General features: G+C 35.5%; 1 protein-coding gene across 6 annotated transcripts in view; it reads left to right on the forward strand.

Annotated features, from left to right (window-relative positions):
* Positions 1-18744, forward strand: part of NPAS3 (neuronal PAS domain protein 3) — a gene marked incomplete at both ends in the record, with an annotated part of 628566 nt that overhangs the window by 173155 nt on the left and 436667 nt on the right. For 4 of the 6 annotated variants that reach the window (XM_080617339.1, XM_080617342.1, XM_080617344.1 and 1 more), the window contains one exon: positions 13482-13726. In XM_080617339.1, coding sequence (XP_080473465.1) covers positions 13482-13726 — 245 coding nt within the window. Of the gene's footprint in view, positions 1-13481; positions 13727-13838; positions 13890-18744 lie in introns of all 6 variants that reach the window. The other 2 variants (XM_080617340.1, XM_080617341.1) reach the window with 1 other exon arrangement.

The following is an 18744-nucleotide window of genomic DNA, read 5'->3' on the forward strand; positions in this document are numbered from 1 at the left end:
TAGTCAATCAAGTGTCTTGTCAACGGGAAGGTTAAAAGGGTGGCTTGATCGTGGCTTGTAATTACATAGACAGGAAGAAGATAGCAGATATTTGGAGTTTCTTTTGTTTAGTGGACAAAGGAATTGCAAGATTCAGTGACTGAAAGCTGAATTCAGCAAAGTTGAAACTGGAAATAAAACGCAAAATGTTAATGGTGAGGCTAATTTAAACATTGCAGCTGCTTAGCAGTACAAATTCTTTACTTGGAATTTCCAGATTAGGATTGATACTTTTGCAAAAGAAACCGTAATTACTGGGTAATATTATATGTGGCCTGCCTCATGATGAAGATAGTTCTTAGATAATAATAATGTTCCTTTCTGATCCAGACCTGTAAGACTTTGCAGGAAGGTACTTTACCTGCTGAGTTATTTAAGAGGCTACTAGAGGCAAGGAGCTTTTCAGAAGGGGATTTTAATGAGGGATTTTGCTCTTTCTTGTTATTTGCTGTCACTCATATTTCTTGAGCTCGGTGTCTGGTTGCCCCTTTCTGAGGAAGTGTTTTTCCAAGGAGCTTTACTACTTGGTGGAGGTGTATCCTGAGCAGCTGTTGAGCAGTATTTCAGAGCACTGATAATTTTAATGTCTTCAATATATGCAGTTTGATGGATGTAGGATATTGCTACTCTTGCTTGCCCTTGAATATTACTGAAGAAGGTAAGTATTGCTTAGGACATAAGATTTATGTTTCAACTGTTAAAACTTCGGTTAAGTGTTTTGTGTTTTTTTACAGTTTTAGGGTTATAATTGCTTATGCATGTGTTTTAAGGAAAGGTTTTAGCCATGTCACTACTTTGGATAAAAAATGGTTTTAGTATCAGGTCTTCTATGACTAATAAAACTGGTGTCTGAGGGGAACTGGTTTTGGATATACCAAATCTGTAAACCTTATTTAGAAATTAGATCTTGGGTCTCTACAAGTGCCTGAAAACTAAAATATGTAGGGACATACCTCTAGCACAGCAATTACCATCACTGTGTGAGGCATTTCATGGTCTGGGTTGAGTGCATAAACTCTGACAGCAGACTCTTCTTGGCATTTCAGGAAACAATGAGCCTAATAATGTATGTGGCCAGTACTGATATCTGTAAATGGAACAAGGAGGAAGCTCTTCTTTCTGCAATCAATGTGGGTTTCATTTTTATCCCACTGTGTCAAAACTGCTGACAGTATCATGTCTTTTTCATATGACCTGTAAGTCTTTGTGTTAAGCACCTAAAATCCACACAGTCATAAACATAACTAAAAAATAGTACCATGAATTTTTATCTATGTGCACATAAAATTTCATATTGGGGAGCAGCTGAAAACCAGCATGAAAGGTTATTTCTTAAGGTTATAACAGACTGAAAGTAGAATGAATTATCAACCTGTTACACTTACACAGTGCTGCTATAATGCTCTGAAACAGGATGATGCAGTAAGTGGGATTTTTTTTTTTTTTAATAAAGCATTCAGTATAACTGATTGTTTTGGGGACCAAGCTCTAACTGTTATGTAGGTTTTCTTTACTCATTTATTATGAGTGGAATGAAAGGTGGAATGGGAGAAAGGCGACAGTATGGATTTTTTTGTGGGTTTCTTAGGTTTCTGGGGCTTGTTAACATAGTTTATAACATCTGAAGAAGCTATTTTAAGATCATAAATTACTTAGTTTGAATCTGCGAGATGTCCTTTTGTCATAAGTTATCTTTTTAAGGTAAGTAAAACCTGAAAGTTTGCAATTAGAGTTGAGGAGAGACTTGTGGAAAACTGTGCATCATAATATTTTGCTTTGTGAGGCTTTTTTACTAACTTGTAAACTATAATGCTAGTTGTGTGCCAGTAGAAACACATACATAGGGTTGCCTTGCCATTCTGCTTAAAGTCTTGCTAAACTAATGGTAAGATTTTGCAGTATTTGACAAGTCTCTTATGTTCCTTAGGAAATAAGGACATATAAGTGTGTCCTAATTCCTTCAAAAAAAACAGGTGGCCTAAAAATTGCATATTTTATTCTGTTTGATGAGTTACTGTTTTCTGGCGAGACTTCTTTTTTCCCAACTTTTTCTGCCCTTTGCCAGTGTTTGCATGACAGTTGCTGAGTTGCCACTTGTGCCAAAGGATTAAGTAGAAAGTTAGTGTAGTCTGTTTGCAAAGGAAGTCAGTGGTGATTGTAGCCTGTCCTGGAATATACAAGCAGTAATAAAAGTTATTTCACTGGTGGTACAGTGAATGAGACACCTGCCTGTGAAAACCTTGCTGTCTTGTGCGCTGCTGAAATTAGTTTACGCTACTCTGCTCAGGGTTCAAGCCAGGAGGCTGAAAGTGAAAGGCCCTGCAGCTCTTTCATACACTACTGAGGCAGCAGTTCAACAGCTAATAGCTGGACCTTGAAGAGTGGAGCTTGTGCTTCTGGAGAAATGAGCTTCCATAATTTTATTGGTAAGCTTCTAGCGACTTGCACAAGCATCAGGGTCTTCCTAAAATGGCAAAAGAAAAGTTTTGCATGCACTGCTTGGTTTTGAGCATTCAGCAGACTTATGGACAGCACCACCTGCATGGTGTCAATGCACAACAACCTGCACTGGTTTTTGCTTTCTTTGTTGTTGTTTTTTTTTTTTTTTTTTTTTTTTAAAGATGTGCTAGATGTATGTTTTAAACAAGGTAGCTTGAGTATCAATGACAGAATGACCTCTATCAGCACAGGTTTTATCACAGGCAGCAAAAAAAATGCAGAGCTTAGGGCTGACATTGGTCATGAAGCTCATTTTCTGTCCTGTTGAAGTTATAGTGTTGTCAGTTTTAAGACAGCTCAGTTGTGTCTCTGTAAACTGCAGTAGCTCCTTTGGATTGCAGTGCTGGTATATCCTGTATTCCTTCAATACTTCTTTACAAAAGGTCTTGTAAAGGCCCCCATTGGTAGGGCTTGAAACTACAACTTGTATATGTTCAGCATAGATCCATCATTGTTAAGTATAATGTTTAGATGGGAAGGCGAGAATTAGGAGATGATGAGGATGATAATTGTCAGAGTAGGTAGGGAGATAAAGCACGCTATTTTCTTGAATGGGTCTTGGTATTATAATAATTGAGAAGAACACACCACCAAGAGATTATTTATGTGGCAACAGTGAAGGAGAAAGGTTGGAATTCTTGCCTTTTTTTCCTGGCTCTGGGAACTAAATTAGAGCGGATAGTTATAAAGAGCACAGCCGACTCTAACAAAATCCCTATTTAGGTCATCTCTAAAGAGCAAACATGGGATGTCTGAATACAACATTGTGCTCTTAGGTCTTTTGGCAGTAGTAAACTTCATGGTTTAGATAATTTTTAATTTAAAAATTAATTAGAAATTAATTTAATTTCTAAATTTAGATAAACTAGCTTGTGCAGACACAGCTTTAAAAAAAATGTGTTTTTTTTTTTTGTTTGTTTGTTTGTTTGTTTTTTTGTTTTTTTTTTTTTTAACTGTGTAACTGTTTATACCAGGAAATGTTGTGGGAAATAAAGCCTGTAGCTGATAGAAATGTTCCAGCAAAAAAGTTTGCAATAGCTCTGACATAAGTGAGGAAAATCACAGCTGTTTACTCACTCTTTAAAATATTAATTCAAGAACCAGATCAAACCCCCCTAATCTGAAGTGTTCCTTCATAAGTACAACACTCACAAAAAGGGTATAATCAGAAATATGGATTCTCTTTGTTCATTTCAGAGTGATTTATTTATGTAGTAGCTGCTACTTAGCCAAAAGTGTAAAGCTTGCATTCAAGCTGCTATGTGCTATATAGCGTATTTAATATGGTATATGAGATGGCATATTTGGAGAACCTGGACTGAAGCTATTGGCTTTGAAATTTAAAGTACTACATTTACTTCAAGCAGGTAGATGTGACATGCAGTGACATTACGTCTCTTTTGTCCTCTTGTTTTCCTCACGTCACATAATGAGTGCTGGTTTTCATATGTTTCTGAGATTGCCAACATTTAGAGCTATAGTCACAAGCTAGCAACAGCGTACCTGTGCTGTTTGTTTGGTTACCCATAGAAATACTACAGCAAAATTGCAATTTTCATCTTAATGCTGAATAAATTACTACTTTACATATTCAGTAATGTATTCTCCTGTCACATAACTCTTGTTGTTGTTAATTGGAATTACTTATGCTCATTGAGGGAGGAATACTTTTCATCCTGTTTTGAATGGAAATCTGTAATCTTGAATTTGTTTCTAAACTTCAGTCATGAGGAGAGCAGTGCAGGAAATTGCTGCTGTTCCACCAAATTAGCTTCTCAGATATCCTTTTAATTGGAGACGATAACTCAGATTCTTAGTATTTTAGGAAGCTGAACAATACAAATTGAAATACAGATATTTCCAGTAAGGGCTCAGTTCAAAGAAGGCTTTTATACACAGATGAGTCTGCTAACAAATAGCATGTCATATGATAATGAGACCATGTTTTCTTCCACAGTTTCACATTTCCTAACTGCACTGCTGTGAAATAAGTGGAGTGTTTATCTATTATCTCTTAAACTGACATATCTCTGCTAGGGACGAGTGTGCCCACTACAGATAGAACATAGGTATACAAAAAAAAAAAGTCTAAACTCTCAGTCAAGACCTCACCACTTCCAAATGCAATATATTATACTTGTTCAGAACATTCATTTCTGCCAAAGTATTCTGTTTTTAATGTAAAGACTTCAATTTATGTTTAAGAACAAGCAAACTATAGTACTTTGACAGCCGTTCACACTTAATTTCTTTGCATTAAACCAACAGCATTCTTTTCCACCAACATCCATTGTTAGGACAATGCTCTCAGACGGAATTTATGAGAAATGGAATTATGTTACCAAGGAGATAGCATTTACTATAATGAAGAGTAGATCCTAGAAAATGGCCCCTTTTACAGCAGCTCAGAACAGAGCCACAAAAGCAATTGATTGGTCTTGGCATTTAGTCTTATATCAGCTGTGTCATCCATAGCTTCAGGAGTGAGAACACTAATCTGAAGTGACATTTCTGTTCTGGCGGGCTTTTCTGCCCTGATGAAAGCAATTACTTCATTCCTAAATGATAATTTGCAGGAGTTTCAACCACTTTAATTGATAATTTTTTGTTCTGAGAAGTTCAATTGTGAAGTGATTAGCTGATTTGGTAAATAGAAATTTAAGGTGTGAAATGTACAAGTTGCTCCAAGGTAAAGTGCTGGTTTTTTTGGGTGCTGCAAAATTACTTGATAAAACTGCTGTTTCTCTATTATCACGAGGCTAGCAATTGCTTAGTTCAACATAGGAAGAAAAAGAGATCAAACACTAGTGTTCTGTTTGTAGCGTTTGGGTTTGAACTTCTGTATCAGAGCTCACTTAATTGTTGCTAAATTGAAATGTACATTAGTTTTTAAAAGATTGTGTAGGATGGTGAGTTTGTAATCCTTAAAAACCTGCCAAGTTCCTATTATTATGTTTTAATAACTTACTTTGGAAGTAAATCCTGTTATTTGAATGTTGCAACAAAGGTGCTTATTGACAATAAAACATTCAATGTAATGATTAGTTTGAGCATACACAAACCATTTACGTAATGAAAATAAAAGAAACCTGTCAAACAACAACTAGAGAACAACCTCAAGTCTCACTGATATAATAAAAAGCTTGTGTTGATATAGGTATTTTTTCATAAGTTGCACATTATTTTTACAATAATTGTTAAAGCACATTTGAGAAAATGTATTTTTGCTATCTACATGGTAAAGAGGCTTTTTAATAGAACCAGTTCTGTGATATTTTCCTATATAGTGAAAAAATAATGGTCATTTCATGTGTTAAATGAGAAATATAAAGCAAAAATGAAGGTCAGACTGATTTAGCACATCAAACAGTCTTTGTCAGCCAAGCTTAATATATCCTGAGTTTGTGGAACAAATGAAATTTTGCTGCTATGTTACACTTTGCTTCCAAACAACCATTACAACTGGTTTTATATATTGTGTGAGCATCAGACCATCAAACAGTGCATCTTTACTGACGTGTTGCTGCAGTGATGATCTACAGCAGCAATCTGCCATTTATATAAGGGCAAAATGTGCATCTATATTTAGTTGTGAAATTGGCCTATTATACTCTTGATGTTTACAGAGGCTAACATAAATTAATGATGACAGCTATGAGCAGTGCATTAGTTAAGCAGCAGAGTTTTTACCTTGAACTTGAAGGTTCCAGCTTTAACTTCCAGCATATACTATAAAGCTTTCTTCACACATTAAAGAAATTCTTCCGAAAACATTACTTTTTCTTGGATAGCATTAAATGGCTTCATTTTGAGAACTCTCTTAGTGATGATAATGTTAGATAATGGTTTCATTTATACTTTTGGCAAACTTTGAACAGTGATATTTGTGGTGTGGCAAAAATGAATGCCCCTGAAAAGTGTTTGCTCATTGAAGGGGTCTGATTTGACAGTCTTTGAACTTAGATGTCAGATATGCCTGGTCTGATGAAAAGAACAGTTTGAGGAAGCAGTATGGCTCACTAGGTTATGTCCTGCACTTTAACCTGAAAGTCTCCTCATGCAGCTCATGTCAGAGCAAGTATAGATACTGTGGTAACTATAGATTCCAGTTAACTATGACTACAGATCTGACAAGTATGCAGGTGTTCAAAGGTTCACGGGTTAAAATGCTGAAGTCTTTGATGAATTTTTGATGGATGAATTTTTAATACAGGTCGACCTTTTTCCTTTGAGGCTGCATGCTAGATTAATTGATAAATAGTGAGACTGAGCAATGTTCGGATCTCCTAAGCAAACAAGTAGAATAAATCCATAAAAATCTGCCATCTCACTTCTCAGATGTACTTAAAAAAGAAAGAAGAAGGTAGATTTTATTGTGGCTTTTGATTCTCCTCCTTAACTCTTTTTTTGGAGGTTTTACCCTCACAAAACTACTCTTCTCTTTTAAACAGTATAACTAGTTATTATTAGTCTTGAAGTTCTTGTACTTTCAGTTCAGAAATAATCTCTGGGAAAAGGAAGTCTATGAATAGGACAGTAAAAATTAAAAAAGAAAAGCAAAAAAAGAGAGAAAACATCAAGTAAAAAAACTGTCTCAAAAGAAAAAAAATCCCCAAAGATAGCAAAATTAAAGGTATATATATTAACATATTTTCAGTGTCAGTTTTTCAGAAGTACTTGAGTTAGTCTTAGGAAGTTAGGATTTTTTCTTCTTTTGATTCACGTGTACAGGAATGTTAGCACTCTCTCTTCAGTCTTTTGTACTTACATCTACTGAAAAAATATCCTGTGTAATGCATATTTGTGAGTTCCCTAGCATAACATTTAGAAAAACAGAACAGTACCAAGAAGCCTTGACAATAGGAGGCTTTAGACCTCACCAATATCATCATCAGTGGTGATGCTTGACTTGCTAGGCTGGACTTTTTAACTGCAGTATGTGCAAGTATATAGTACAGGTTACTCTGCTTTACTTCCTCCATCTTTCCATCTTTTTCCCAACCTAAATCTTTTTTAGTGTGAAAATGTGCAATGCCATGCAGATGAATATCCACTCAAATTGAGAACTAGTCTTGAGATGTTGCTATTAACCAAAAAAATTAAAGCATGAGAAGAGTCACATAAAAGCAAAATAAGAAATATCCAAAATAATTGGGTCATTTCAATATTGATGGTATTCCATTCCTTGAACTTCTAATTAAGTATAATTTTCCAGTGAGATCAGTGAAATTAAAGTAGATTTTTAAAGCCCAGAACAAGGCCTATGGGTAGCCACCTATAGGTCTAGTTGGACATTACCTTAATGAATTGCCTAGGCATTGAGCAAGCTTTTCTATTTATCCATCTTTATAAATGAGTTTAGCTGCCTACGTTGTTTGCACTGGTCAGCTTGAAGCCCCCAGAAAAGATTTCCCTCAAGCATGTGTCTAAGTGAGGGAACAGGTAATAGATGATTCCTGTAATACATCAGAATGTATAAACATTCTTATTAAATTGTCATACTCATCCACTACATTGCATTGATAGAAGTAGAGAAATTATGTAAGTAGATTATTAAAAAAGGGGGAAGTGCTCTAAAGTTGATCTAAATATAAAAATACCCAAAGTATGACAATATCACCATGTCATGTCATTAACATAAGGTAAGAACAAGATACGAGGATTGTTCTAGTGTATCTCATAAAATTGCACAAATTCACACCTGTGGTCTCAGGAGCAGCATAAATTTATTTCCTTACATAATACTACAACTAAACTCAGTTGCAAGTAAGTATTCTTCTATTTATATTGGAAAAGAGTGTACACAGAAGGCCATAAGTAATCGAAAGTATCTTGCAGGGGATTGATGGGATTGGATCACTTAGCTCCAGTACATTTTTTTTGAAACATATTCATTGTGTGCTCTAACATTGCATATCTTTTCCATATATCTGATTTCTGTGAAATGGATATAACATCTGTGTCTATGGGCTTTGGAGAGTTAGATAATGTTTATAATAGTGGACCTTTTGATCCTTGAATTTAAAAGACCAGACTAATATAAAAATTACGCACACATGCATATTGTTTCATTCTCTGCAAAGCTTGTTATAAACATTATTAGATACTGTTGAGTGTTATTGTTGTACTGTATCTGGTTTTGCTGCTACTAATCCGTATTGTTGTTAGAGGCTTAAGAAATTTGCTAGTGGTTGATAACAGCTAAATTAACAAGTACAATGCTGTTTAGTATTACAAAAAAAAAAGTGCTTTGTTCTGGTATACTGTTGCACTTACCAAGTTTCTTCTGAAATCAGGGGTGATTTCAATAGAATTATCAAAAATACTGTGCATCCTGTGTGAGTTTGCCATACTCCTCTGCTTGTAGTTAACAAGAATGAGCAAAAGGTATGAAGGTACACTGCAGACAAGCTGTCCTTTGGCTGGTGCCATTATATCTGGAGCTCAGCAGCCTGTCTGTCCCTCAGACCTTGTTTTATGGCCATTTCCCCCAATCCAATCTCTGTTTATAAAAAGTACAGTGAGGGTACTATGAAACGTCACTGGTTCTGGTCTGTGGGGCTGAGCAGGGGGAGACTGACAACTCTGAGAAGCCTGACCTGGGGGGTCTTGTCTGCATTAGGTTTAAGGGAACACTGTAGGTGAAATGAAATGTGAGCTGCCTTTCTAAAAGTGGGTAAGCCTGAAATATATCTGCTTCCAAGCTATATTTTTAAGTTGCAGACAGAAATTTGTAACCACAACTGTTCACCTGTCTTAATTCAAAATGCAAACTCTTAGAGTTAAATTATTTTACTGATTTTTACCACCCAAAATGAGACATGGAAGTGAGGTATGGATAATGCTAAAAAATCCTTGCTAATGTAAGTCAACACATCTGTTGATCTGCTGTAACATATTTGATTGCCATGGTATGCTGCAAAAATTAGGAACTGTGATTGTCCCATCTTTAAAGTGACAGATGATGACCTGTCAGACATGTGGAGGTTCTGGGTGTGCACACAGATATGGATGCATATATATGCTTGCAAATATAAAATATCTAAAATGTTGTGACATAAAATATGAAGCAGGTTAAGTTTGGAATGACCACAAGCACAATGAAATCACAAGTGAGTTATGAGTACCAATAAAACTTTTATGCAACACCATATTATCATGTCTTCTGCATCTGCTGTGTCTTCAATAGAAAATCTACTTCACAAATGTTGTGCACATCATTTTAAAATGGTAGTATTTATTGTACCCTTTTATCTGTAAAAGCCAGAACCCCTTTATATCAGTCCACCTGGAAAGGCCCTAAAAGGAAAAATAATACATAATTTACAAGCATACTATCTAAAAAAAGCATTAGTTTTCTAGCCATTAAATATCTGGTTTATATGGTTCTGCATCTCAGAATTATAAGAAGCTAGCAACTGGGAACCTCTTAGTTCTTAGTGAACTCTGTATATGGAAACTGTTTGAGAAATATGTTCTTAAGGGAACACGTGAAGTTTCACCATTGTATGTTGACATCATCCTTTGATATCATACTGTGATGTGAGCTGATCCAAATATCTGAGCTCCTCCACCGAAGGCAAAGACGGAGCCATATGCCTTTGGGTATATTTCCCACTGTTGCTTTCTTGTTGGTACAGTGGATAGCATATGTAGATTTGCTTGTCTGTTGGGGAACCTTCTCTATCATGTAAGAGCTCTTAAATGAGCAATGCTTGCTGTCATGGTGCTTTCTGAATGTTTTTGAAATTCATTTAATAAACATGGGTGTAGTTTCCCACACTTGTATTTTTCTCATTAGTAGGAGAGCTGCAGGCATGCCTAGGTTTTTGCAGCTTGATACTCTAGCAAATTTATTTGTGTGACCAAGAACCACCACTAATCCAAAAGTCATCTGAAAAGACCCAAGATGAGTTTTTCTCCTGTGTCTGTTGTGTTCTGTTGTTAGCTTCACACCCCTCTTTGCTAGCATCCTCTTGGGGTTATCAGTGCCAGCACTTAAGAGCATTTGATGATGAAGCTGATGTTGCTTATCAGAATCACAGGTGCCAGAGAGGATTAACAGTGATGTTTAGGTCATATCTAATGAATTCCTGCATCCTGCTGAGGAAATCACTGCTCCCAAATTAAGGATGCATTGTATCAGCATAACAGCAGTGTCCGACACTACAAGTGTATTTCCTTAGTGGAATTAATGTAGAATAGAAATTAGGACTTCTGTGCACATCTTGTCAGACACTGTTCCTAAATTTAGCTTAATGTACTGATGCCAAGAGAAGAGTGCTACAAGTTACAAAATTCTTGACTCGAGTCACACAGTGAAGCTCCCACAAATGACAATATACCAAATGGCTAGGAGGAAAAAACATGTTATTAATAATTCTGTTTCTCAGAGGTTTCTTTTTTATATCTGTTATGTCAGATCCCCAACCCTTGTAATTTGGGAATTTTTTATTTTTTAATATATATATTTGGCTTTCAAACAATTCTGTTTACTGACAGAGATAGACTCACTTTTCAGCTTAACTGATTTCCATTGCACACTTTTAGTGATCCATTAATGCATCATGTAAGTTTACATTGCAGTATATTACACAGTTTCGGCAATCTCCTGAACCCTGTACAGGACTTTGTAAAACGCTGATTCAGTCTTTTGTGTTGCTAAGGAATAATCTTACTTTTTTTTTTTTTTTTCTTGCATAGGGGTACAGTTAAGTGCATTGGAAAGAAGGTGCAAACCTCTTGGTGCAGACTTTCAGATTAGATCTAGAATCTCAGCTCTTATGAATTCCTGAAACTTGATTTGGGGACATGAGGTCCTCAGGCTTGGCTTCTGGAGAAAAAAGTGTGGTTACAAGTAGTAAATGCCATTCCCTATGCCATAAAAATGAGCTTTCACTTCGAGCAATTGGGCAGAGACACTTGCCTGTCTTTCCCTTATGTTACTGTTGTGGGTGTTTAAATTATATAGGGTATCTTACTGCACTGAAATTAATTTGACAGTTCACATCTCACAGAAGTGTAGCTTTCAGGTGTCTGTATGTACATAAAATACTTCTATTAGCTAATGGACCTTTTGAGGGATTTTACACATTTATGATGGTAGATATTTTAAATTTGAAATTGGACAGAGGTGCATCTGCAACAAGCATTGTGGAATCTTATTTTCCAGGTACTTTTCTCCTAAAATATAACTTACAAATCTAGCTGCTAGTGGTCTATATTGCTTTTTTAAATATAATTTCTATTATTGTGGAATTATGTAGGGAATATAATTTGTTAAGCATTCTCAGGGAAGTGTGATGGAGGCATTTCATTTGCGTTTTAAGAGCCCAACTGATACACTCTTGTCAAGTCTGAGGTGGCAGAGACAGCCATGAAAATGCAGGCAGTTGAGAATACTAAAATAAGGAAACCTTTATATTATTTCCAAATTAGGAAGATACGTAAATAGGGGTCTCGAAATCATGGTACTATATTTGTGTGCCTAAATGCTACTGATCTACCTCATATGCCAGAGAGCTTTTGTAGATCTGGCCATTATGATTATTTTGCTGATACAATCCAGGGTTTCAGGAAGAGCTGTAGAAGCTTGAGAGAAGTATTTGCTGTTTCATTATACACTGTTTGAATTCTAGCTCTTTTGTAAGCCAATTAGTAGTTAATGGAATTGTGGTTGTAGATTCAGTAAATAAATAAACAAAGAAAAGGAAAGATAAGAGTCATTGTGAGGGATGAGAACAGTTTCTACTCACCTTACACAGTGGTTGGCAGACAGCAACCTCAGCATCATCACCAACCTCTATGCACCAAGGCAGAGATATGGGCAACCTTATCATATCCTGAGGTGAACACTCTGCTCTGACTTGATCAAAAAAACCCCACATAATTTTAAAAAAGTGTTTAAACCTCTCATTGAAACAAGGAGGCAATATCTGTTCTTGGTATTATCTATACATCAACTCCTAATCTTTTTTCTGCCCAAAACCATGCAAAAAAAGTTAATATCTTTTCCCTTGCAAAGCTGTATTATTATATATTGAAACCAACTGAAACTTGAGTTTCCTTTGAATTTTAGAGGAAGACCAAGAGAAGACCCCAATGGCATTCAGCAGTTTTACACCAAGTGAACAAGTAGCACAGGAGTGAAATCAGAGTTACTTTTAGGTGTTGCTTATGGGTTGCAGCAAGTGATATAGTGATACAACAGGACTAAATGAGCGTCTTTGCTTTTCCACCTGCTCAGTATAAAGCAGAAGGTCCTTTCTGACCCAAAAGTTCGCAGTCTGACATTAATCTATTAGTGAGTTACAGTCAGAAATATGAAGCACATAATAGTATTAACTGCTTGCTCACCCCTCTGACAAAGGTTGCTGTTCCCACAGCAAGGGCAGCTGAACAACTCATGAAGACCAGCTTCATGAAACCCAGGAAGTTATTATGCCAGATTTAAACTTTTGTGGCTCAGACCTGTTTGGTCAGCTTGGCTGCACTGCAACCTGTGTCGGAGGTGGCACAAAAGATCTGCTTCTAACTTCCTTTTCCTAAGAGTCATAATTTGGCACAAATTCAGACAAAAGTGGGTTAGCAGAAGTGATGGCGTTTATGCAGAAAACCCCACATGTACACAGCGTTCTTGGGAATCTTTTCTTTCAACTTGCAGCAGAAGAAGGAAGGGCAGGCTAAGCAGAAGGTGACTGAAATGAGTTAGGAGTAGTTACTTAATATGTTGGCTACCACTGAAGCTCAAATATTATCATCAGTTTTAATCATTCAAAGACTGGAGTACCATTAAATAGATCCTGAAGCCTGCACATCCATACACAAAATCATTTTGAAAGTGTGCTAATTTGCATAGAAGACCATCAGTAAAAAAGCAAATAGGTTAAATGTAACAGAATGCTAATATTGATGAATGTCCTGCTGTGTTTATTTTCTTTCAGTTTGCAAGCTCTGAGGAAGGAAAAGTCCAGAGATGCTGCTCGCTCTCGCCGGGGAAAAGAGAATTTTGAATTCTATGAGTTGGCAAAGTTATTGCCATTGCCTGCAGCCATTACCAGCCAGCTTGACAAGGCATCCATTATCCGACTTACAATTAGCTATCTGAAGATGCGGGACTTTGCTAATCAAGGTGATCCTCCATGGAACTTGAGAATGGAAGGACCTCCACCTAATACATCAGTGAAAGGTACGGAGTGAATATGTTGTATAGTATTGAATATGGCAGCCTTTAGTAACCTCTAAATTGAAATTTTTACCATCATCCTTTCTTCTTTCCCTGCATATCAAATCCTTTAAAGGGATACAAATGTGGAAATCAGAGGTCTGCATGAGAAAGACACCATGTGAAGGTGAAATAAACCTCTTATTTATTTTTTTTATTTAGCAAAAAACCAATTGCTGTAACTATTACAGCTGTAAGCTGGGTGACAGTAAATTGTTTAAAGCTACTTAGCAATTATTGTATTGCATTGTTTAGGATCTTATATAAGGATGTGCTTGAGAGGAGCATGGCATTATTCCTTATTAATAAGGACGCAGTCTCTTCATTCTTTGGCTAAACCTTAAAGGTAGAATCATGTATTTCTGAAGTTGGAGAGTAGCACATCCAAATATTTAATCTTCAGGTTAGAGAGTAGAATTTCATTTATCCTTTTGCAACACGTATAGAAATTTTTTGACTTCTGAGCCAGTAGGTGTCTATCAACATTTCAGCCTAAATAGACTGTTTTCAATATTAAACACTCTTTTCTTGCTCAAACAAGCAGTTGGGCAGCAAAATCAATGTTTGAGACATGAGTTGCCACAAAAGTCAAGTAATAGAGGAATCAGTTATTTTAGAGGCTAAATAATCCTAAGATAATGGTCTTAAGTAGTGTTTTCAAAGACTTGTCTAAACTGGATATTTTTTCGTAATTTTTTGCTTGTTCTACTTATACAGATGAGTGTGATCCTGCTGTCTGATAAGTATTTTAAATTAGGGAGTAAGTTCATTAACGCAACTCAAAGCTACCAAAACCTGAGAATTGTGGTCGTCCTTGCTTCGCCAGCACTGAAAACCTACCCTGTCGTATTTTAGCTACTGATCTGATCTCATAGTTTAGAGAAAACATTCTGGGAAGAGGCATATGAGAATTTAGCTCTTCTTTTTTTTTTTTTTTTTTTCCACATGTTATGAATCTTAAGCTCTTAACCTACACTAAACTAAGTAGATTGAATATAGCATGAGGCAAAAGAAAAAGCCACCTTTAAGGGTGGAGGGAGGAGGGGGGGGTAATAGAATCTTATTTATCAGCCCACAACTGCCAATGAATTGTTACTGGTATTGATGTTGCAAAGGGCTTCTACTTGCTCTTCCATATAAGGAAACGATATTAGTTAAGGAAAGTTATAATTTTCAGTGGATGGAGATAGACATGGAAGATAAAAACCAAGGAACTTTTGGGCTGATGATTTAGTAGCTGGATATATTTGAGTCATTTCATATATTTCATTTATATTATCTGCCACATCATATATAATTTTCATGGAGAGAAAAAAAAAAAAGGTAATAATTACATCATCCAGAGGATGGGTATAGCGTGGTTTATCATGCTTCTGATATAATATGCAAATGTTTCCCATTTTTTTCAGGATAAGAGTTTATTCTCAGACAATTAACCAGTTTTTCAAGGTGGATGTAAAGTGGACTCTGCTGTGCGATCTATGATCTGTCTGTTAAAATAAATAATTTTTTCCCCAATTCCTGTAGCTAACAGACATACCGTACTTCTACAAGCTGTCCTGTATTTCAGAAAGTCTGATCTCTGGAAATCTCTCTGTATGGTTTCGGAGTATCTGGGATCTGTTTTTCATTACCCTCTTGTGGAATATATATCTCAATACTGAAGCTTCCTTTTTCTGTAAAGATTCTAATGAAGAAAGGAGTTTTAAGGGAGAACAAAGCTGTATTCTTAGACAACATAAATAGTCTTGCCTGGATTAACATGCTTCTTCCTATGAAAAAGATAGATAAACATTTAATGTCTTTTCACCCTAATTGATGTCTTATTCCTGCTCCTCCGCCCATCTGGTGATATAGCTCCTACTCCTACAGGCATAAGCAGCGTGGAGGAGCTGGGGAAGGATTTTTGCTTTTTCTTTTTTCCTTTCTCTTTTTTTTTTTCTCCCCTGTTTGAGTACTTAGCTTTATACTAAGTGGGATTGTATTATTTATGTGTCAGTATATCAAAATAATGCTTGATGAAACATTGTTTCATTGTATAAGAATTCCCCATAAGCAGGTTTAACTGAATAGTACAAGTATATTTTATTACTTCACTAGATCTCCTTACATAGAAACTTGTTAACACATTCTGATCAAACATTCATGAAATTACTTCAAAAGAAATTCCTTTTCATTTATTAAAGTTGCTTTTTGCTGCCCTTGAAGAAGTTCTTACGGATAAACAAGCTCACATAAATAGCTTGCAGCTTCACGTGAAGTATGGTTTATAATCCTACAATAAAACACTAGACATTATATTTGTATGTGCCCAAGCAATCTGCTGAATAGACTTAAAGGTATTTTGAAAATTATGTGATAGGTACTTTGGTTGTGTAGGCAACTACTTTTTTTTTTTTTTCCTCTCTCTTTCCCCAAATGTGCTGGTCTGCTTGTGCAATAATTAAATTTCAAAGCTTGGTTTTAAATCTCTCCCCCAATATTGTACAACATTTTAATAATTTTAAATGGAAGGTCCTTTACTCTGCCCTGTATTTGTTACAGCTTTTCTTTAAAGCCTGTAAAGGCTGATGAGTTTATTTTCTTATGCGTATTATGTAATGATCACTACAAGTTGTTCTTGCAAATGCACACTCAGGTAATTCTATATAATATTTTCAAAGTCAGTTACTTAATGGAAATATCTTGAGCAATTGTAAAGTAACAGCTTTCTCCTTTATTTTAGAAATATCTGTATTGTTATAATGCAGATCAAATCTACAATGAACAGTATGCATTATTCAAGAAATGACCAGGCATTCTCAGCAGTGTTTCAGTTATATAACTGATGATGGTAACCTTTAAAGAAATCTTATTGTAGTGACTATTGGTAAATCATTTCTCCATTCATAGTAATCTTTATTTAGAGGGTATCTAGAAGCCATTATATCTTTTATTAATCTTTAAAGCAATAGCCAATGATTTGACATTTGCTAAAAAATGGATAAATTTTCCATTTCTAATACAGCAGATGTCATTCAATTTTTTTGGTATATTGTCTAAGGCTTTCTGTACACAGGAAGCATTAGTCCTTGTAAACCAATATACCCACAACTTATAGCAGATGAGTTTTAAGATTACAGTTCTTAAAGACCAGGACATGATTTTCATGTGGCAGAAAATAGTCAAAAAGTCATTTATACTCAGTAGGAATAAAATTACCATTCTTCACATGCTACATAACAATTTGTCATGAATAACAGTACTATTATCTGCTGTTTCCATTCCTCCAAAAGTCTTTGACTCACAGTATTTAAGGCGTGTGTTTGCAGGAGAGCAGTAAATGAGCTGCTGATCAATTTTTTTGCACTCAAAAGTGAGTTTTCTGAAAGTTCTGATCTGGGAATGGTAGTATTTTTATAGTATATACTATGTGTTCAGGTCACATAGCAAGGTACTTGAGTCCTGTGCATTCTGATTGCCTGATCCATGCCAGGCCCTCTAGTCCTTTTCCAACATCAAAGTCTTATAAGAACCTTCATATTTTGGAGTATTGTCTTCAAATGACTGACTCCAAATTTCTTTATGTTCTTTAGCACAAGCTGTTGCTGAAAGGGTTCAGTGATCTCTTTATGTTCTTTTCCCACTCCATCATCGATGTTTTTACCAAGCCATGTTTTCTTCCTTTTTTTCAAGTGAAGAGAGGAAGGGAAAGAAGTGTGAGGCACCATGATGGTCTTTGGTGTGTTCAATGTGTTTGGCTTATGTGAAGTCACACCATGTATTTCCTTTTTAGGCAGTCTTTGCTGAATGGCATGACATATATGGAAACTAGAGTACATAAAGCAACTTTGGGCGTGATTTTTCTTTGAATGAAAAAAAGTAATTGTAGGATTATCCACAATCTCGAGTTATAAATAAATTTATCATGAGCTTTTTTCCTTTTTTCTTTTTTTTTTTAAAGGCAAATTGTTACATTTCACATTACATAAGTAAAATAATCTTACTTCTGCTGTAAGAGAAGAAGTGAATGAGAGATTCTAGCTGAGGAGTGAAAAGGACTTCAATAAATAGCACTGACTGATGTGTAGGTTGTGTGAAGAATGTCACTTTAGCCATCTCTGCTTTTAGCGTTGCTTGTTCTGCAGTTAGGTAGTTTTGCAAATCTGTATTCTGGAGTTAATATGTATCCGTATGAAAAAAATCAGATGCTGTCAGAAGTGTTTGAGGTGAACTGAAATATTTCTTGTCCAAATTGTTCAAATTGTTTAGTCATATTCAACTAAATATGACTGCTGTGTTGCTTGTAATTAAGCATTCAATGTTACTTCAATTCTGCCTTGGTAATGAAATAAAAAAATAAATTTTAAAAAAAAGTTTTGATAATCACAAGAAGAAAAATACACATTAAAACATAATTATACCTGTTTCCTTAAAGCTGGCATGTTTTTCAAAGGATCCATTCTTAACATAAATAAAGTATGTAAGTATAGGTTGAAAACAGACTTACTTAATGTCTTATCATACTATGGAACTTGAGGTTTGTAAAAGAGGTCCAGCGCTTTGAATTCTCTGGAAAGGAAAATGAGCAATAATGATAATTGGAAAGCATGGTAATTGTTATACAAAATGTCAAGTGGAATTACTTTCATTATTTTAAATACCTTTTTCTTATAATTTTTATGCTGGATATGTATGCATTTTTAAGAGATAAATAAATTATTCTTTTCTAAATTATCTCATTGTGGAAACCCTTTACATAACATTACCTGTTGTTAGCCTTTTATATTCTAAACTGAGTGTTGTCTTCTGAGCAAGAGATGCAAGATAGTACAAGCCTTTCCCAACAAAATCACTCAAGCCTTCTACCAAGACCCACCTTCTCTAGCGAACCACCACACAATTCTGTCTTGGGGAAAAAATCTACAGGGGCAAAGAAATGCGACTTATTTTCTTCCTCAGTGTTTGTGGCCTAAGACGTTTTTCACTGTCAGACATGAAAA

This window comes from Psittacula echo, assembly GCF_963264785.1.
Source record: "Psittacula echo genome assembly, chromosome: 5".
NCBI classification, from domain to species: domain Eukaryota; kingdom Metazoa; phylum Chordata; class Aves; order Psittaciformes; family Psittacidae; genus Psittacula; species Psittacula echo.